Raw genomic sequence first — 21,406 nt, 5'->3', positions numbered from 1 at the left:
TTGAGTGTGTGAACTGTGTCAGGCACACACATTTTGAAAGTTTGACTTGCTTGGCGACACACGTGCCAGACATTTCCCTTCTCCATGAAGAACGCCACATCTGAGTTCCATTTCTCAATCCCAGAACTGCTGACATTTCTGCCAGCAACTTTTTGCTGAGACTGTCTGCTCTAGAGTGTGGTTGGCTGCATCCCCATCTTCGCCACTAGATGTCAGTAGCATCCCCAGTTGTGGCAGCCGAAGTGTCTATAGACAGCCCTGGTTGACTGTGGTGGAGGGTCAGCACTGTGAGCAGACAGAGTGGGTAGGGGTGGTGAATTGTGGCGGCCCTGTCTCCACTCCTGTGCGAGAAGAGCACCTTCTTCATCTTCTTTCCTGGTGGTTCCGACACCGGCCAAGTGAGGTCAGCTGGAATCAAGTTGTGCTTCACCTGGGCCCTCACCAGCCAGCTCCACAGCCCGTCCCTTGTTCAGTGACTGTCTTTTGAATATGAACAGTGAGACTTGGGAAGAACGTCCCTGAGCCCGTGAACTCACAGCTGAACAGGAACAGCAGCTGCCAGTCAAGGAAAATGGCGACACTGGAAATACAGCATTGTCTCTGGGAAGCATGTTTAGGGTTCATCGTGAGAAGTTGTTTTATTGTTTGCTGTGAAGTGAGGTAACATCTCGTGGCTGTGCTTCCTGCCCAGCTCTTGTCCTTTTCTTTCAAAAGTATTTATATCTCCAGAAGCCAGCACCTTCAGTTCCTAGTTAGGATTTATAGTTATTTACCTTTAATTTGGAAATAGTATGCTTTCTGTGCTATTAGTTTATCAATTGTAGACATCAGGCCCGGAGTCCCTGAGCTGACCGATGAAGACATTCGCCATTCCCGCACTCCAGCCCTTTTTACAATCACCCAGCCTCAGGTACGTGCACACACCAGACCTGGTTGGAAAGTCGAAGGGTGCCCAGGAACGGGGCCATGCTCACAGGGGAGTGGCTTGGAAGCAGCTTGTGAAGTTACTTATTCCGAGCTGCGATGTGGATCTGACCTTATCAGCAGGCCGAGGAGTTTGAGACCTGAGCTGTGTGTGTGGGTTGGACACTATCCAGTCCTGGGGCTGCCCCCTGGAGGAGCATGGACAGCAGATCTTATGGCACGGTGCAGACTTTGAGCACTCATGTGGACACCATTGCCCAGAGGAACTGTGGTCAGAAGCTGGGACCTGAGCCCCCTGGCGCATAGTGTCAATGTTCTTTCTTCATGCAAAGATAACAGACTCAATGTAATCTTTAAAACGAGTGCAATATAATCTAAATGATTTTGTATGCCAGGAGCCGAGGTAGAGAAAAGGCTTTTGGTAGACAGCAACACTGAGATGGTGAAAGGTTGATGATCAAAGACCTTAAAACGCCCAGGCCCACAGGCCCTAGCACCACCGAGAAGAGAGAGAAGACGCAGAGATGAGCAAGATGGGAATTTCAGAACTGAAGAGCAGCAAAGGTAAAATCTTCACAAGATGTGCGCTGTGGCTGGGTGGATGCTGATGAGTCAGTGAGCCTGAAGATCAGTCAGCCGAGCAAGGGCCTCCCAAGCTGCGGGAGTTGATTGGTGGCCACAGGCCGGGCTCTCCTGCTGACCAGCGGGACAGTGCCAAAGTCTGGCACCCATGTCAGCACCCAGTTCCAGGAGACAGGAGAGCGCCTGGTACAGGAAATGCCTCTGAAGATACCAGGACAGGAAACCCTGGGCAAGAGACTGGAGTTCAGCAAAAGCCCCGAGATAAGTGGGACTTAACCTCGGCCAGACACTGGATCACTGAACTGAAAGCAAAGAAAAAGAATCAAGAGCAGAAGTAGAAAACTTGCTCCTTGCCCACAGAGAGATGGAAACGTGGATGGTTGTGTTCCTGTTAGAAGCCATGAGGGCCCATGTGGAAAAACAAAAGGTTTTGGAACCCAGAATTCTGTACCCATCAAGAGTCATCTGAAGCTCAGGTAGTACCTTCCCCAGTGAGCTGGAGGAAGGGAATTCAGAGCAGAGTGGCATTAGCTACAAGTTTCCCTAGATAGAAGGAAGCATGGAAGATGGGGTGAGGAACAGTGGAAATCAGGGCTGAGTGGGCTTCGTGGGAGGTTGAGGCATAAGTTACATTGTATCCTCTGAGGTCTTCAAGGTGTTTAGATACAGTAGGGTGAGGCAGAAGCTACATTGTATCCTGTGAGGTCTTTAAGGTGTTTAGATACAGAAGGGTGAGGCAGAAGTTACATTGTATCCTGTGAGGTCTTCAAGGTGTTTAGATACAGTAGAGGCGGAAGCTACATTGTATCCTGTGAGGTCTTTAATGTGTTTAGATACAGAAGGGTGAGGCAGAAGTTACATTGTATCCTGTGAGGTCTTTAAGGTGTTTAGATACAATAGGATAAGACAGTGTAATGTCAGGAGCCTGGGTCTCCATGAGAGCACCTGTATTCCATCCTCTAGAGGGAACGATGCCAGAGAGTTTTCCTTTAATTCATTTAGTTACTTACTTGAGAAAGAGCCTCACTGTGTTACCCACACTGACCTCAAGCTGGTGGTGTCCCCCCACCCTTCCTGTCAACCTCCCGAATTCTGGGTTGCAAGCATGTGCCACCACTCCAGGAGAATTTATATTTAAAACCTTAAGAGAAACCATTAACACTGAGATACCACATCAATTACAATTAATTTTGTTATAACGAAAATATCAGAGAGACACAGGGAGGAAAGGCTTGTTGTGGCTCACAGTGTCAGAAGGACCACAGTGTGTCCTGGCGGGAAGGCAGGGTGTGGCGCATGGAAGTGGGAGCATTTAATCCAGACTCTCACTTGGGAGAACAGGAGGTAGAAGGAGCTGGCCAGAGTCGGGGGTGGATATAATCGGCAAAGGTCGCTCCCAGTGACCCATTTGCAACAACTAGGCCCCACCCAGTAAAGGTCCATCCACATGCCTTCAAGATCGCTCTGAACATGAGCCTGTGGGGGACATTCCAGATTCAAACTGTCACAGCTTAAACCCTGTAGATGCTGGGAACTGAACCCCAGTCTTCTGTAAGAACAGCCAATGCTCTTAACTGCTGAACCATCTCTCTAGTCCCTATAGCTCAGGGTTTTTTTTTGAATTTTTATTTTAATTCTTACAAAATGTAGCGTCTACAGAGTCGCTTTCTAGCAGCTGATTCCCAGAGAAATGAGAATCGTTCACAGACCACTGTTTGTGCCACCTCCATGGACAGTCAGCAGACTGGCAGCTAGCCACTTGTTCCCAGTGAGTGGATGGATGGATGGATGGACGGACGGACGGACGGACGGACTGATGGGCTGTGGTGCAACAGTGTAATAGGACACGACTCAACCATGGAAGGCATGGACTGTCGATATATGTGTTTCCTTGTGGTCAGTGGAATAAGCGAGAAGGCCACTCTCAAGGGCTGCGTGCTGTGTGACTGTGTTTGTGTGACACGCAAGAAGACCAGCTTAGTTATGGAGAAGCAGGCAGTGGCTGCTTGGACCAGCCAAGAGAGGGATGGGGCAGATCATGTGCTTCTGCACAGAGGTTAAAAACTCATAGAACTATAGTTATGCAAGCCAGTCGATATTACATGTTAATTAAAAACACGCACATTGTGGCTTATTAAATACCTTAAACTATACTTCTTGAGTAAATGTCATTTCCTGATAATATGGTCTCCTGGGATTTTAATGCCACAACTAATTTTCATCTCAGGAAATTACTTGTTTATGATCTAAGAACACGTGGCTGCCTCCAGAGTCTTTGCTCTCTTGCAGAAGCTTTATCTTTGAGGGGTCTGGAGAGTAGGGCTGGGCAGCCGTACTGGGGGCACCGATGGGAGTGAGTGGACATTGTTGCTTTTGGGTTAACTACAGGCGAAGCAGGTAGAGTCGGGAACCATTCAGTTCCAGTTCTCGCTGAGCTCGGACACACCCACAGAGCGTGCCAATGGCCCCAAGGCAGAGCGGCGGTCCTCCAGGAAGACGCCTGCATCCCCTTCAGGTGAGTTGCAGAGAGCTACCTGTGGCCTGCAGCTTGCTTCCCTCTCTCATCAGCCCTGCTGGGTAATTGCTGCAGCCTGTGCTAGGGAATCAATTAGCTGGCTTCCCTGAAGGTGATGTGGGATTGGACGATGTGATAATGTGTGGTCCAGCTGTTTGTCACCCAGCCTTCAGCCACAAATGGTTCAGTTACGTAGCAGCTCCCCAAGCAAGCCTGTATGTGTTGGTGAAGGGTAATTTCATCAAGGGCATGTCACAGGGGCATCCTGTGAACACGGGGCCTGGGAAGACCAGCTGGAAGTGTTGGCAGCTAGCCCTGGCTGCATGTTCGTGTTGTTGTGTTGTCCGTCTGTGTGCATTGATCACTGTTGACTTCCAGTGCGTGGTTTGGGGATGTCCCTCCAGGAAAAGGGTCATAATGGGATACAAGTGGCAATGGCCCCTAGCAGACGTTCAGTCCTTGCCCTGTGAGTGACAGGTCCACAGGTGTGTGTGGGTTGAAGAACCATTACTATAATTGAGCTTGAATGACCTAGCATCTTCTGTGTGGCCTGGCGCTGTGTTCATTGCCTTTTGCTTTAGGCCTGAGCCCGGGCTGAAGCCAGGATGGAGGAAGCAAGGCATGCATGGCAAGATGTATATGTGGGTGTTGCATTGTGTCCTGGGTTTCTGGAGAACATCTGCCTCCTGCTGACTGAGGGCTGTAAGGGTCTTGCTCTTTTGATCCAGATGGATGGATGGGCAATGATGTGCTTGCGAATCCATAGAATAGTGCTCCCCTTCTCTAGCTGTACTCCCTTGATTCAGCTGTGCTCCCCTCCTCCTGCTATGTTCCCTTCCTCCCACTGCTCTTTTCCTCCCACTGTGCTTCCATCCTCCTGATGTGCTCCCCTCTGATGTGCTCCTCTCCTCCTGCCATGCTCCCCTCTGATGTGCTCCCCTCCTCTGTTGTGCTCCCATCCTGCTGTGCTCTCTCTCCTGCTGTGCTCCCCTCTTCCCACTGTGCCCCTTCCCATTGTACTCCCCTACTCCTGCTGTGCTCCCCTACTCCTGCTGTGCTCCCCTACTCCTGCTGTGCTCCCCTACTCCTGCTGTGCTCCCATCCTGCTGTGCTCCCCTCTTCTATTGTGCTCCCCTCCTGCTGCGCTCCCAGGATCCCTCTGGCTGCCCAACAGCAGGGGATGCCAATTGGCCATGGAGGACGTGCTGTCTCTTCCTAGCCTCCCCCTGCCCTTCCTACCCAGTCTCTGATAATCTGGACAGTTTTGTCTGGTTTTCTATCCTGATTTGGTGCCTGAGCTCTGGCATAGGGTACTCTCTGTCTGTTGAGGTTCTAGTTTGTGGAGCCAGGTCCTGTTGAATATAATTTTCTCCCTGGTAGGTGAGTGACCCACTGACTCCTCTGACAGCTCAATGTGCAGACCTCCGTTTTACTGGCCATTGGGATTTCCTGAAATGCCTGGTCGCAGGCACCAGAACCTCACCATTTGGTGATCAGCTGCGTTGAAGGCATCCTCTCTGCAGAGCAGTTGAAGCTCCTAGTTTGAATTCTGTGCTCAGGAGACCGTTCAGGGTTGTTCACGGAGTGTATACATTAATGGACCATCTTATGTAAGTGGGATCTGCTGTACTTGGGGTGCTGCCAAAAAGTCCGCCAGAGCCTTCGGGGCGGTGGGCGGCAGGCGTGCACTTTCTGTCGGAGTCGCTCCAGAATAAATCCCCATTTTCTGGGGAATATAGTCTTACAGACTGTACTGTTCCTCCTTGGTCAGTTCTCTCAAGTTTGTCTCTTAGCTACAGAACGGCTGCACAGGGTGGGACGTGACGTTCCAAGTGTGTCTGCATCGAGTCATCTTGGGGTCAGGGCAGTGTTTGTGTCCATCTCTGCTCTAAGGATACCCAAGTGTCTTCTCTTGTTGTTTGGAAATATGAAGCACTATGGTCAGTGGTAGTCACCACCTGCGTGCAGCCAGAGGCGTTCAGGGCTCACCCTATCCCTGTAGCCTCGTTCCCACTGTGTCTCCTAACCTGCATAGCTCTGCCTTCTGCCTTGTGTGGGGACTTGGCAGTGTCCCTCCTCTGCATGCCTGACAAGTGCTGCCTGGGCTGGGGACACGGGAGTCTCTCTTGTGGGGGTTGAGAATTCGCGAGGTTAATGGGTGCTCTGACGCTCTGAGGACAGTTTGATCATTTGGGTCTTGTTCTTCAGCTGTGTTGGGTGGGGCCTGATCAGGTCGGTCTGACTTCCCCCAGAGGACCAGACCCCTCACAACTCTGCCTGTGCTCCCCAAATAAGACTTGAGGTGGCTGTCCAACCTGATGGGCCCACATCTTCCTGATGGTCTTCGCTGCCTGCCCCATCTGGTGTCTGTCAGCTTCCTGGTGGGACCTGCACTGGAGACTGGGAGGAGCCTCTGCCTGCCCGAGCTATGTCCCTTGGACACTGGCTTCCTTGGTGTCCTTGCACTCTTGGCTCTGTTTTAACAAGTCCATCCTCCGCGCTGACTGTGTTTGCTCTCTCTCCGACCTGCAAATTTCTGGACAGTTGACATTTGGTGACCACTCAAAACCTCTGTTTTTGTTGCCTGTTGCTTGGGGTCTTCAAGTCATCCTCCCCTCCCCTCCCTCCATCCTCTCCCGTCCTTCGTCCTTCCTGCTCCTCTTTTCTTCTATCCTGCCCTGCCCTCTTCCCCTGTACCCCAGCCCCACCTCTCTTCTTCAGGTGAGTGGGGGGATAGTCTCCCTACTGGAAGGAGAAGTTGGCCCTCCCCCTCTCTGGCTCCCTCCCCTGCTGTTGTTCCAGGGACTGTGCAGCTATTCCCTGCACCCTCTCTTCTGCTGCGCAGAGTCTTAGCTGGTGATTTCTGCCTGGAGTGTAATGTACCCACATACTGTGCTTATTTATTTATTTTTTTTGGATATGCGCTACTTTCTAAGTCTAAAAAAAAGTCCAGCAAAGGGCAGCCGAGGAAGTTTGGAAGACACGAAACCTAAGTATTCTTGTTTCGCAGACTTACCCTAAAGTTACAGGTCCAAGAACAGTGTGGCGTCCGTGGGGAGACAGACATGGTTGTGCAGGTAGGAGGCCTGGGCTGCTTCTTGCTGCTGCAACAACGTGGCGAACCCTTGGTGACTTGGAAGTCACACATGTGCAGTGGGTCTCACAGGCTGAGGTTGGGCTCACCAAGGCGGCATGCCTTCCACAGGCTCCATGAAGAATCCATTGCCTCTCCTTTCCCCGATCTAGCGACACTTGACCCCTCCTCCCTCCTTCCTGCATCCTGGCAGTGAGCAGCATCTAAAGTGATGCCTCAGGGTTTGTGGACCAGCGTCTGCTGCCCCTCACTCTTCTGTGGATTGGGACGAGGCTGTCTTAGGGGGAACAGTTACTCATCCTGCTGACCACAGGGAGTCAGGGAGTCAGGACACAGCAGCCAGTAGATGGCGCTGGCACACTTGTGTGTACAGAAAATGTAAATTCAGTCCTAGCTTCATGTCACTCAACTAAATGTTGCAAAACATCACACACACACACAGACACACACAGATGGATTAAAAACAAAGCTTTAGAAACCCAGGAAAGTGGAGACAGTTACTATGACTTCACAGGCTAGAAGTGATGTAGCTGGCACACAGAGCCCAAGTCTCTAATGGCTGCCGCAGCAGACAGGGTCACTTGTCACCCTCACGATGCTGGCAGAATGGCCCTGGCTCTTCTTTGATGTTTTTTTTCTAAGACAGGATTTCTCTGTTTAACAGCCCTGGCTATCCTGGAACCTGCTTTGTAGACCAGGCTGGCCTTGAACTCACAGAGATCCGCCTGCCTCTGCCTCCCGAGTGTTGGGACTAAAGGTGTGCGCCACCACCGCCTGGCTGTTCTCAAGTATAGTTTTTGTTTCATTTTGGATTTTGTTTTCATTTTTAATTATGTGTCTATGTATATGTCTGTGTGTGGGTGTGTGCACTTGAGTTCGGTGCCGGTAGTAGCCAGAACAAGCTGTCATGCCTCCTGGAGATGGAGTTACAGGCAGTTGGGGGGCACTCGCTGTGGGTGCTGGGAGCTAACCTAGGTCATCTGCAAGAGCAATACATGCTCTTAACGGCTGAGCCATCTCTGGCTCCTGCCCCCAGATTTATGTTGTGTTTGTGGAGCTGGGAATATAGCTTAGTGGTTGAGCATGTGTGAGGTTCTGACATGGATTCTCAGCATGAATGAATGAATGAATGAATGAATGAATGAGGTGGCATTTGGGGACGGGGGCGTCAGGTCTGTAGCTGTGTCATTCTGTGCTGTATTAGTCCCTCGAGACAGTCTCCCGCTAGCTCTGGAGATGGGCCAGTCAGTAAGGCCCAGTACTCCTGTCTCTGTCCTCTGCAGCACCAGGTTGCAGACACTCAGCCATGCCTGGCTTTTTGCAGGTGTGCTGGGGATTTGAACTCAGACCTTCATGCTTGCGCTTACCCAGTGAGTCATCTCCCCAGACCCATGAATTTAAAAAAAACACCCTCTCCTCCCCAGCCAGGGAATGGATGAATAAACGTATTTATCTGCCAGGCAAATGAAAGAGAGAAAGAGGAGAGGGCATCTCGTCGGCTTGTGTGATGGGAAGAGAGAAAGAGAGGGCATCTCGTAGGCTTGTGTGATGGAAAGCTCGGAGGCAGTGCTGCATTGGGGTGGTGGGACCCCAGGACCCGCATGTTTCTGCCCCCATCTGCCCCCACCCTTTCCCCTGTTCTCTCTCTCCTCCTTTCAGCTCTGTTTTCTGCAGAACTGGCTTCTTGCCAGAAGTTTCTCCCTGCTCTGGGTTCAGGCACACCAGGATAATCCTTGGATTTAGGAATCCCAACAGAGCGAGCTATGTCAGTCACTTGGCTCCAGGAGGGTTTTGAGGTAGCGTCCTGCTGTGTTACCCACCACTGGTCAAGCCTGGAAGCTGGGGTGGGGTGGGGTGGGGCTGGGGAGACTGGAGACTGGGCCTAGGGTCACACACCCATTCTGGGTACGTGGTGAGGGGTGCCAGGCAGCTCTCCACAGTAAACTCCTCAGAACAATTGGAAGGCATTGCTCGCCATAGGAACTCCCGTCAGTATAGTTCTGTCCAGCTTCCCTATCTGTGGGGGCCACAGGGTGCCTCGGCCTGTCCCCTTCTCTGGCTGCTGCTCGTAGCTAAGCAAATGAATGAAAGCCTCCCTGGCTCCAGGAGCACAGAATCCAGTGGCCAGGGGTTCGCCCTCAGCAGCCCCTGTGCGGATGTGGCTGACTGGAGAAACTGCGGAGGTGGGGGTAGGGTGGAGGGGCGTGGGGGGGCAGAGCCTGCTTACCAGCTCCCCCCCCCCAGTACCCACTCAGCTCAGCAGCATTCTGTTCTCCAGAGTGAGGCTGCTGTGTGTGTGTGTGTGGGGGGGGGTTTTCTCTGGGACACTGAGCAGCAGTTTGAGTTCTGAAGAAGCAGAACCATCGTGCACACACTCTGAGGTCTTTAAAAAAGATTCACCGTCTCTGCAGAGAGATGTCTGCTTTTGTTTCTGTAGACATCGGGAGCAGCTCCATAGCACAGTATTAAAGTGGCAAGATGCGTGTTTCAGTGACTGTGTGGCTGAGGCCCGGTTTGTCTGGCTTATTTAATTTGGATTTATGGCTGCACTCATGGCCTGTTCATACAGTCATTCCACCCTGCTCCTGGCGTAGAGGTCATTGCCTCCCAAGACCCCAATATCAGAGACTTAAAAATACTCACTAGCGTCTAACTTGTGAGAGGAACTTTGCAGACCTCAGTGTCCTACCAGCTTACACAGCTCCTCTGGAAATCATAATGGCATGTGACTGTCACTTTAAGTGAGGTATTCGGGCTGTCCCGAATGGATCGTCCTTTTTATTTTTCCCATAAAGTTGACAGAGAGACAGAGGTCTGTTCATCCCTGATGACAGGAGAGCAAGCCTCGAGCCACTAGAGGGCGCTCAGGCTGCACTCTTGACAGAGTATAGAGTTTCCTTGACCCGTATTTTGCTTTTGAGTGTTCTGGTGGCGATGGCAGTTTGGATTGTTTGCTCAGTAGATCTGAAAACAGTCCTGTAGCAGGGGTTATCGCAAACACACACTGCCCTGTCTCCAGGATACGTGTGGCTAGGTCCTGCCAGCTGCCACTGTGCCGCAGTTCTCTGCATGGGTAGCAGTGGCCTTGTGTCTGTGGAGCCTGGTCCCCCACGGAAGTTGGCCACAGCAGTAGGATCTCCCCTAGGTACAAGGCTGTGGAGCATGTGGGATGTCGGGGAACTGAGCTAAGCCGACCCTTCAGGCCTCTGGACAGGTCTCCTCATTCCATGAGGGCTGTGGTCTGAGTCCACTCAGGTGGAGGCCCTTGCCTGCCCCACCATCAGGTTCTTCCCTTTGCTCTTAGTTTCCCATTTCCCTCCCCTGTGATCAAAGCCTCAGGAAGGATGGCTTACCAGCAGATCCGCGAGGAATAAAGGCCTTTCAGATGGGTTTGCCTTGTGAATCCCTAACACCCGGAGCCCATTAGTACTGATTCATCTTTTGTCCCCACGGTCTGATGACAGGGAGCCGCCTTTGCCACCTTCCTTTACGTCTAATGACGATTTCAGTAAGGCCCAGGCTCTTTCCTCCCCTCCCTGTCTGCGATGGACCACGCTGCCCCTCTCTCTGCCCTCACCCTATTCCAGCTGTTGCTTGTTGCTAGGCACCCGCCTCCTGCCACTCTCTTTTCTTGCTCCACCTTCAGGGCTTTTGCTCTCCTGTCTTGTGGTTGACCACAGGTGACCACGGGCATCCAGCTGGCTGAGTGCTTTCCTCGACCCCCACCCCTCCACCCCTCACCCCACATGCCTGCTGCTTCCCAGCCTCTGGGGTGCAGCCCTCTCAGGAAGGGAGCTTATGCTTGGGGGTGGAGGGCCCAAGCTGCCTTGTACACAAGCCCCCCGCTCCCCCCGCCAAGGCCATCGTCAGGAAGATGCCATGGTAACCTCATCCATCTTTCCAGAAAGAGCATACCCAGTGCCTGCTTCTGCAGGTTTCTGCTGTACTGAGGGCCTCCAGTGCCACCAGGTCTGGGACAGTCGTGCAGGGTGTTGCCCTGCCCTGCATTAGCTACTGTCTTATCCTGGCATCTTTCCGTGACCCTCGGTTAAGAACAAACACATGAGCCAGAGGGATAGGGGAAGTAGAGGTAGGGAAGGATGCTGCCCATCCTATCTGTTCGCTGAGACGTGGGTGGCTCCCGAAGACAAATGACCATTCAGTGGCTCCCTCGGTGATGCGGTGGGTGTCAGGTCCCACTCTCCCGAGCCCTGTGTGTTAACAAGGTGACAGTGGAAGTTTGAGGGTTGCTGGGGGGGGGGGGTCACTGCCTTGTGCCTCAGTCTCCATCCTTGTCCGCCCTTCGATGGGGCACCGACAGAGATGAAAGCCCAGCAAACGCTCACTCTTAGAGATACTAGCCAGCTGTGCTAATAGACATGGGTGCAGAGTACTGTTCTGTTGTGTTTGTAGTCTCGTGCCGAGTGACAGTGGCCAGCCTTCATGGTCTGGCCAGGGCTGGAGGGGGCAGCTCAGTGTGTCCCAGGGAAGTCTCGCCCTATGGCCACAGTAGCATGCCCTGGAGAGCAGCCCTCTCCCTAGTGTGCCCAGAAGGCAGAGGCCACACAAGCCTTGGGACTTTCAGGGACTCAAAGGGACCTGTGATAGCTCAGATAGCCCCCTGCCTGACCTTCAGGAACCCCTGCGTAGTCAGGAGAAGGACACGTGGGCCTTTGAGGCCAAACCAGCAAACTGGGGTGGACGCAGATGTCTGGCTGGCAGCAGTTCTTGGCACAAGGAGACTGCCTGAGAGCAGGCGTGTGTCAGGAGCAGTTAGACGGTGCTCAGGCAGGACACAGCCTACTGTGGCTGGGAGCCTGTTTCCTTGTCTCTGGCAATTGGCCAGCAGCCTCCGTTGGTGTCTTGGGACCCGCTGACTTAGTCTCTTTCCTCCAGACACTGAGATTGTGTGCCCCTGAGCTGTGCTCCTTTGACCCAAGAGAAGCCATGGTCTCTATGCTCCCCTTAATGGCCAGGCCACTTCTTAAACCCAGAGGCTCAGGCCCAGGCACAGCTAATTGCTGTCTCCAGCCCCAGAGATGGAGTCCAGCCGTCAAAGCCACCTTCTGGGGAGAAACGGCAGCAGCCAGTAGTTACCGGCTGCAGGTGGAACTCTCCGTGTAGGCCTGTGCTGATTGCTGTCATTAGTGCAGCCCAAAGGGCCTTCTAGCTGTGGCAGGGCCACCATGGTAGATCTGATGAGTAGCACCTAGCTATAATTAAAGCCTTATCCAGCCCGTGATAATGTGGGAACTCAGACTAGCCGATGGGTGCAGTGGTGGGGTAAGTGCCTTGCAGCTGGCCAGCCAGCCACACATGGTTGCCCCCCTGCCTCTCCCCTCAGGAGGTGGGATCAATAGATAGGATAGAGTTGTGCCGTGTGTCTGGTCACTGACTCTTCTCACTGTAAACACACCTAGCTGACCTTGACATTTAACACACCAGCTATCCCTTTGCCTTAGGAGCTCCTATTATATGTGAGCTTGCTTGTGTTGGTTCGGGGCCATGTGGTGCGCTTCTGGCATTCTGCAGGCAGACAAGGGCACAGAGACATATTGTCTTGGGGTTCAGTGTGTTGCCCTGGGGTTCCTGCCCAGTTGTTGCCGTAGCAGAAGTGGGACTTCAGTCAGTCATGCCCTTCCTGTAGGGCCATGGTATGCCCTGGGTAAAGATCAGGTGCCAAGAGAGAAAGATTGGAAAGTGAGCATCTCTTGGTCTGGATGGATTTCTTCCCCACCTGTACTTCTCTTGGGGTGTGGGTTGGGCCCTAGCAGCCTGGGTTCACAGCAGGTATCCTAAGAGGCCTGCCAGAGCCTTTTAAAGGCTGTTTTAGCTCTATCAGAAGGTAAAATTGCATGGTAAGTCACAATATAAAGAATTACCTGAGGAAACATACCATACAATACCCAAATTTGAGCCTGTGGGGGAGAAGCCGTAATGGGCCCCGCTGGTGTCGCCTCCAGCCAGCGAGCTTTCCCTCGCCCGGAGGATGCACACAGGCCCGTGCCTAAGTGCTGACTTTCTCTCGGCTAAGGATAATGGAGCCATCTCCTGCAATTTTCCCTCTTTATAAAATCGGTCTGTAGAGTTTTCCAAGTCCCCATTTAGGGTGGAACAAAGTAGAGCTTTCCCGTTTCATCCTTGGGCTCTTTTAGGGGAAGAGAGCTGCAGAAGATGGTCTGGGGACCTGGACCAGTGGTGGTCAGCTGGGTGACAGCATCCACGTTTGCCTCCAGAGAGCTGAGATTGTCCTGGGGAGACAACCAGCTGGGCTTGTCTTCTGGCTCTCCCAGAGCAAAGTAGCTGGTGTCTCAGATCACAGGCTCTGGGTTGCTGGGAACCCTGTTTTTGACATTTGAGGAGAGGGTGGGTAGGTAGGTGGACGCTTCCCAGGTGGCAGCTGACGCATGAGCTGTTCCGGCCATTTGAATCTCCTGAGGCCGAAGTCCTTTTGGGTTGGTCTCCACTTCCATTCCTGAAATTCCTTGCCATCTTGTTCCCATCAGTGAGATCTCACAAGACTTCCCCCAGACCCTCACGAGGCCTGGGACAAGCTGTGGCATCTCCTAAGGGACCCTCTGGAAAGCAGCAGAAGAGGCTAGGTCTTGTGTGCTCCGGAGCCTATGTTGCATACGGGGTTTAAGCAGTTTGTCCTGTGTCTCTTCTTCAGTAGCAAGTGTGCTGACCTTATTTTTCTTTTGCTGCTACCCATAATGCCCCAGGAGGTTGTTGGGCATTCTCCATGCAGGTGGAGCAGAGGCAGAGACACGGCTGTTTTACCCTGTGCCCTCTGCTGTGGGGACCCCAGGGTACCTAGGGTAGTGTAAGTCATTCATGTTGGCTGTGGGCCATGTGAGGAAGAGAGCTGTGTGAGTGCCTGGCATCTCTTGTCAGCCCCATGAGGGTTGAACAAGGCCCTGGGGAGAGGGCAGGATATTTTTTGAAATCAAAGTCCTGTAGGGAATAAGGTTTCCTAGAAGTGGCAGTATCCCATCACTGGGGACTGCAGTGGTCCAGGGAAGACATGGATATGAAGCTGTGATCTCAGGACAACAGTGAGGCTGCTCCACAGGGAAATGCAAGGTTTGTTATAGCTGCACCCTCATCTCTGGGGACAGGCAGAGGTGGCGCTCCCTGTCAGGTGGTTGACAGGAAGTTGTGACCGTGGAGGAGAAGGCCAATGGTGACCCGTGTGCAGTGGCTGTGAGATGGAGCGTGGCTGTGATGTCTGCGCAGACCGATCTCAGCCTCACTCCTGGCTTGACTGTTGTGCTGCTTTAGGGCAGTGGCCCCAGTGGAGGAGGGTGTCACTCTGCAGAGGGCCTCTTGGGCCACTGGACACTGCACTGCCTCTGAAGGGTCACAGCTGCTGTTGTTGCTCTGGGGAACCTATTGGAGGGCTGGCCTTGACCTCTGGGCAGACTTCCCTAAGGCACACCTGCATTGTGAATGGGGACAGCCTGGGCATGGGCTGTGTTCAGCAGGTGATGTTGAGATCACCAGGGAGCCCACAGCCACGGTACCACTAACTCAGGCATACATTGGAGCTGGGCACTCCCAAGGCAGCGGTATGGGTGGCAGAAAGCTTCCAGTGGTGGAGTAGTGGGTGTTTCAAAGAGCTTGAGTGTCCAGGAGCCATGGTCCTGTCCCGCTTGGCCCACACTTAGCAAGGCTGCCTGCTGCAGAGGGAAGGAAGTAGGCAGAGTGGGCATGAGGAGACGCCTGGCTTCCAGTCTCCAGGCTCAGAGGAGCTGTGCTGACCACAGTTTATGCAAACAGCCAGTTATACGCGAGTGCCCAGCTGGACTGGCATTCTGGGCTCTGGGTCCTGCAGATGCTCATGGCCCCTGTGTTCCCCCTACCCCAGGCACACCAGCACCGACAGACCAGGATCTTGCTGCAATCCAGGACTCTCCTGTGGGACCAGGGGTAAGTTCAGGCTCGGCGGGGGGGGGGGGGGGGGGCTCTCATATTCTAGAATAAGGGGTCAGGTGGTTTAGAGCTGAAGAAATGATTCATTTGGATGCCGGGGCTGGGGGTGTCTTTGGTCCCCTCTGCCCTGTACTGCAGCCTGCCTCAACTAGCTGACTTCCAGGTCCAGCTGCCGTTCTGGTGGCTTCCTGTCCAGTTAGTGATCCTGGACCTCACCATCCACACTTAAAAATGCCACATTCTCCCAGTGGTGAGGCTTGTTGGGTCAGTGCCATTGACTGCCCAAGACACTGGAGTGTGTGGCCGTCACCCTTCCCAGAGTGTCACAGACACCAGACAGCAGCTGGCCTATGGGCCAAGCACTCAGTGTTGGCAGGTTTTGGACCACAGCTGGCAGAGACTGGACATCTGGACAGCTAGCTGCCAGAATTCACCTCCATGGCCTAGAACTTACTGTGCAAAAAGAACTGTTCTTCCTGGCTGGGTCATTGGCAGCTGAACAGGCTGGGGACTCGTGTCCCCTGGCCCTGGGTAGCTTTGGCTGCATGGCTTTTACCATCATCCTGAAGGCCGAACTTTAGGGAAGCAAGATCCAAGGTGCAGTCCACGCCGCTTCCTGCCTCCTGCTGGCCTAGTAGTCAGAAGTGGGCTGAGGACCCTAAAGACCCTCCCATGCTGCAGGGCTACTGCCTGGCACACACTGCTCCTACCCTTATACTGCTGAATCCTCCTCTGGGCTAGCTATCCTTGTGGCAGCCGTCATCCCTCAGAAGTGTGCCCTGGCAATGGAGTTCAGCTGTGACTGGAGACACACACTCCAGTGCAGCTCAGAGCCCCACCCACCCCACTGTTTGATATTAGTGCTCATTTCCCGCTTGTGACCATAAACTTTGTAGATAGCTGAGTGCACCGAGCTTATGTGTAATATTCGTAGTAGCCGGCTGTCGAGGCCATTGTTATCCTTACAGAGGTGAGGAGACTGGGCAGATCGTGGTCTGTGGAAGTGGGGTGGGGATTCTGTCCCCAGACTTCCTGCTGTCCATCCAGTGTGGTCACTGCCTTGGTGGGGAGACTCAGTGGACAGGGAGCTGGACAGAGCTTTGGAGGTGTTCAGTGCAAGGACAGGAGCAAATCCAGAGGGATGCTAGCATCAATCCTGCAGCAGGAGCTCCCTCCTCACCCACTTTCCCACTGGGACTGTCCTCATTCAAACTATGATGCATGAGAGATCATAGCACCAGGCCTCCTTATAATTATGAATTATGGGCATTTGGAGGACTCTGGATTTCAGAGCACCACTGGCCCGGAGAATGCGGGCGTTATTCCTGGTGGTGATGCTTGGGAGTCGCCTTCCTCTCCCACAGGGTCTGCGCGGGCACGCGTGTGCTCCTGTGTGCCTTCCTCTCCCACAGGGTCTGCGCGGGCACGCGTGTGCTCCTGTGTGCCTTCCTCTCCCACAGGGCCTGCGCGGGCACGCGTGTGCTCCTGTGTGCCTTCCTCTCCCACAGGGTCTGCGCGGGCACGCGTGTGCTCCTGTGTGCCTTCCTCTCCCACAGGGTCTGCGCGGGCACGCGTGTGCTCCTGTGTGCCTTCCTCTCCCACAGGGCCTGCGCGGGCACGCGTGTGCTCCTGTGTGCCTTCCTCTCCCACAGGGCCTGCGCGGGCACGCGTGTGCTCCTGTGTGCCTTCCTCTCCCACAGGGCCTGCGCGGGCACGCGTGTGCTCCTGTGTGCCTTCCTCTCCCACAGGGCCTGCGCGGGCACGCGTGTGCTCCTGTGTGCCTTCCTCTCCCACAGGGCCTGCGCGGGCACGCGTGTGCTCCTGTGTGCCTTCCTCTCCCACAGGGTCTGCGCGGGCACGCGTGTGCTCCTGTGTGCCTTCCTCTCCCACAGGGTCTGCGCGGGCACGCGTGTGCTCCTGTGTGCCTTCCTCTCCCACAGGGCCTGCGCGGGCGCGCGTGTGCTGGGGCCCCATGCACTGACTGGCACGCTAGGAGCATTTCACCCAAGGACTCTTGTCTTGCAGCTGTCGCTCTCCCAGCTGGCGGCCTCCCCACAGCCTCTGACTCCACGCAGCTCTTCCAAGATCCCTCCTCAGGCCCTGGACAGCCCTCAGTCCCCTAAGGGTCCCCAACTCCAGGCAGTGAGTATACCCGCCCTGTCCTGCTTCCCTCTCCCATACAAGCTCATCACCTCCTGATAGGAAGGAAGTCTGATGGTTGCTTGGTTGGGTGCCAGGGCCTTGGGGTGTTCTTTGTGATGTGGGCTGTGGGACTGGAGGGGTAGGTGGTACCTGACTTTCCACCTTAGACCTTTGCCACCATTCTAGGACCAAACAGGAATGTGGTGTCTTGCCGAACTGCTTGGCATTTGGTGTTCAGACATCAGGTGTCTGCTCATGACATTTGTGGTTTCTTCCTTGTTGCTTTGTAACTCACAAATGACATTGCTACATAAAATGTAGAGTGACTGGTTAGCCTTGACTTACAGATAAAAAACAAAATTTTAAAAAACGTATTATTTATTTATTTATTTATTTTTAGTTTGGCCCAAGTATTGCATGGGACAGATGCTAAAATCAGTCATTGGTTACCTGAGATTAAAAAGCTCCTGTATTGATAGTTGCTGAGCTGATGACCTCCCAGAAGTCATTTGGGCAGTAAACCCTTGGGCCTGAGCTCCTCTGGGGCCTCACTGCACAGCTGAGTCCTGCTTTTGTTCTGCAGGAATCCGTGTTAGAGGGCAGGGTCTCCCACCTGGAAGCTGACCTGAGCCAGACGTCCCTGGTTCTGGGGACCCCTGCCATCGTCGATCATCTCCAGGAACTTCCCTTCACTCCTTTGCATGCCCCCATTGTTGTGGGGGCCCAGAGCAGGAGGTAATTCTCGGTGGGGAGGTCTTGGACCTCTGGTTTTGATAAGCAGGCTCTCGTGGAGAGGTGTGTACAGCACTGCCTGGGATTTGGACTAAGGGTTTTTTTTTTACTTCAGCTCTAGAAGCCAGCTCTCGAGAGCTGCAATGGTGCTCCTGCAGTCATCCGGCTTCCCTGAGATTCTTGATGCCAGGCAGCAGCCGGTGGAAGCCGTCAACCCCACTGACCCCGTGAGGTTCAACCCTCAGAAGGAAGAGTCAGACTGTCTTCGAGGGAATGAGATAGTGCTGCAGTTTCTGGCCTTCAGCAGGTAGTCTCCAGGTGCCCCTCTATAGCGCTCCCTGGCTCCCTCCTGCCGATGATCTGATCTCAGCACGGTCCGTGTTCAGGCTTTCCCCGCTGGGACAGGGCCATCTATGTTCTGAGTTAATTGATACATGTAGTAATTGTGTGTGTTTATGGGGTGGTTTGTAGTCTTGATATGGCTATGTGGTGTATAATAACTGTCTTAGGGTTTCTATTGCTGTGAAGAGACACCATGACCACGGCGACTCTTATAAAGGAAAACATTTTGCGGGGTGACTTACAGTTCAGAGGTTCAGTCCATTGTCATCGTGATGGGAAGCTTGGTGGCATGCAAGCAGACACAGTACTGGAAAGGCAGATGAGAGTTCTTACATCTTGACCTTGCAGGCAGCAGGAAGTGGTCTGAGACACTGGGCGTGACTTGAGCATATATGAGATCTCAGAGTCCACCCCACAGTGACACACTTCCTCCAACAAGGTCATACTTCCTAATACTGCCATTCCTGTGAGCGTATGGGGGACATTTCATTCAGATCACCACAACTGAATCAGTAATCAGTTACATTCATCTTAAACATTGGTGTTTTTCTCATCCTGACTCCAGACTGACTGTCTGTTTTCACCACCTTGTGCGGTCTTCTGGGCTAATTTAAACCTGCCCCATGCGTGCCCAGTTCTCAGACTCCAGTGTTGCCCACAGCAGCTCCTCCAGCCAGGAGGTCACGGCACCTGGAATAGCCACCATCCTGTCCTCCGAGAGGACAAAGCTGCTCTTGGCAGTAACTGAGGAACCTGTCCTGTCCCTGGGCATGTCCCATGCTGGGGTGTCTGATTATTCCCTGTTGTTGTGTTCAGAACGGCCCAGGACTGCCCAGGAGCACCATGGCCACAGACCGTGTATTTCACCTTCCAGTTTTACCGTTTCCCTCCTGAGACTACGCCACGCCTGCAGCTGGTGAAGCTGGATGGGACAGGCAAGAGCAGCTCCAGCTCCGTGTCCCATGTCCTCGTCCCCATTAATAAAGACGGCTTCTTTGATGCTGGTAAGTGGTGGGTGCAAGAATGCCTTGCTAGGCTTTATGTGGGGCTGTGATTTTTATAATTCCTTTTCTTTTTATTTGTGTGTGTGTCTACATGTGGGTCTGTGTGTGTGTGTCTGTGTCTGTGCCTGAGTGTATCCATGTGTGTGTCTGTCTGTGTTGTGTCTATATGTCTGTGTGTCTGTATATATGTGTGTGTCTGTCTTTGTATGTGTGCCCGTGTGTGTGTCTGTATGTGTATGTGTCTGTGTGTCTGTATGTGTTTGTCTATGTGTCTGTGTCTGTATGTCTGTGTGTGTGTCCGTGTGCATGTCTGTCTCTGTGTGTACCTGCATGTGTCTATATGTCTGTGTGTGTCTATGTCTCTGTGTGTGTCTGTGTGTGTGCATGTGTTTGTGTCTGTATGTCTCTGTGTGTGTGTGTGCATGTGAGTGTCTGTATGTCTGTGTCTGTTTGTGTGTATCTGTGTATGTCTCTGTGTGTGTCTGTTTGTGTGAGTGTGTCCATGTGTGTGCATGTGTGTGTGTCTGCATGTGTCTGTATGTCTGTGTGTGTCTGTCTGTGTGTGTCTGTGTCTGTGTGTTTGTGTCTATGTGTGTGTCTGTGTGTATGTTTGTGTAAGTGTGTCTGTGTATGTGTGTATGTCTGTGTGTGTCTCTATGTGTGTGTATGTGTATCTATATGTCTGTGTGTGTCTTTCTAAGTGTGTCTCTGTGTCTGTATGTCTGTGTGTGTCTATGTGTGTTGCTGTGTGCATGTGTGTCTGTGTATAATTGTAACTAAAGACTAACAAACAGCTGGAGTCCCCTTGCTGTAGTGGGTGGCGCCCTCACTTGTCGACTGTGCTCTCTGTAGTGAGGCCAATTCTTTCCTTATTGTGAGCCATGCTGTCCTGTGAGCTTCTGAGACAGTCTAGACTCGCTGTCTTGTGGCAGTGACTCCCATGTGCTCTCTGCTCCCTCCTTTTCTGGGCCCTGGGGGTGAGGTCAGGTGTGGGGTTAGATGCCGGTCTCTGGTTTTTACAGGAGCTTTTGTGGTTGTGATGTGACACATTTGCAGCACTGGCCTCCTCTCTTGACGGCGCTGTGGTCACTGTATGTGCCCACTGGGCACGGGCTCTCTCAAGTGGCGCTGTAGTCACTGACTGTGCCCATTGCATGTGGTTGAGTGTTTCTCTGGAGAGGGCACAGAGTCACAGTCTACTTTGGATGCCTCTGCTTGACAAGCAAATGCTCCCATGATCTGTGCATCTCACCACCTGTCAGATGTGGCTCGCTTGGGACAGGCAGGATAAACAGTGGCATGGTGTTTTGGTGTCCTCCGAGTGGCAGTGGCTTACTGCTCCAGGTCTCATTATACACTGATGGATTTAAATCACACAGGCCAGAAAGATATCCGATGCATTTTCCCGTTAGTTCAGGGTCAATCTCATAAGACCACAGTAGGGCCTGAACTGCTGCTGTCCCTTGATGTGGGCATTGATGGGGGAACTGCACTCAAATTCCAAGCCCAGGACAGACAGATGTGGCTCGGGTATGGGAGGGCGAGAGTCATGGGGGATCCGTGCACGAGGGAAATGACTTGAGTCTGAGAGGCATTCACACACGCAGCGCGAGTGGGGAAGAAATGTTGCCAGGCTAACGGGGAAAGGGCAAACCCTGTGGCACAGGAGAGTCCTGCACACCTCCGGCAGAAACACATCCATGAGGATGGCTGGACATGCAGCCTGAGAAGAAGGTTCTCAGAACTCGCAGGGAACGAGAACAACGCACAGTGGCGGTGCATGTGGAGGTGCTGCAGCTTCTGTCAGAGGTGTGTGCTCACGTGAGCGTTACTACGTCAGATTGTATGCCGTTCTTTGCCACACTTTCTCCTTCCCCAAACTTTCTGAACTGATTAGAAAGATCAGAACACACTTCTAGCGATGAGTCTGTGCAGAAATCAGACTGGAAGTGGCTAATTTTAAACAGAACAACCAACAACGCCTCGTGTTGGGAGGAACGTAACAGGAGGGTGAACAAGAATGCCTCTAGAACAGAGCGGGAGGGCTCTGCTTGGTGGTCACCCTGGGGATCACAGGCACAAGAGCCAGAGTTCCCAGTTTCCTTCCAAGGTCAGAATTAATGGTGCCAGACAGTATAG

The 21,406-nt window shown here is 53.1% G+C and overlaps 1 protein-coding gene across 6 annotated transcripts in view; it reads left to right on the top strand.

Moving 5' to 3' along the window:
* Nphp4 (nephrocystin 4) overlaps window positions 1-21,406 on the top strand; it is an 81,748-nt gene that overhangs the window by 37,904 nt on the left and 22,438 nt on the right. For all 6 annotated transcript variants that reach the window (XM_057784064.1, XM_057784063.1, XM_057784069.1 and 3 more), the window contains 6 exons: window positions 3,895-4,021; window positions 14,983-15,044; window positions 17,073-17,189; window positions 17,773-17,924; window positions 18,037-18,228; window positions 19,080-19,267. In XM_057784064.1, the coding sequence (XP_057640047.1) occupies window positions 3,895-4,021; window positions 14,983-15,044; window positions 17,073-17,189; window positions 17,773-17,924; window positions 18,037-18,228; window positions 19,080-19,267 (838 nt within the window). The remainder of the gene's footprint in view (window positions 1-3,894; window positions 4,022-14,982; window positions 15,045-17,072; window positions 17,190-17,772; window positions 17,925-18,036; window positions 18,229-19,079; window positions 19,268-21,406) is intronic.

Source organism: Chionomys nivalis, chromosome 11 (genome assembly GCF_950005125.1).
Source record: "Chionomys nivalis chromosome 11, mChiNiv1.1, whole genome shotgun sequence".
NCBI classification, from domain to species: Eukaryota; Metazoa; Chordata; class Mammalia; order Rodentia; family Cricetidae; genus Chionomys; species Chionomys nivalis.
The sequence above is the reverse complement of the archived record's forward strand: the minus strand, read 5'-3'. Positions and strand labels throughout refer to the sequence as shown.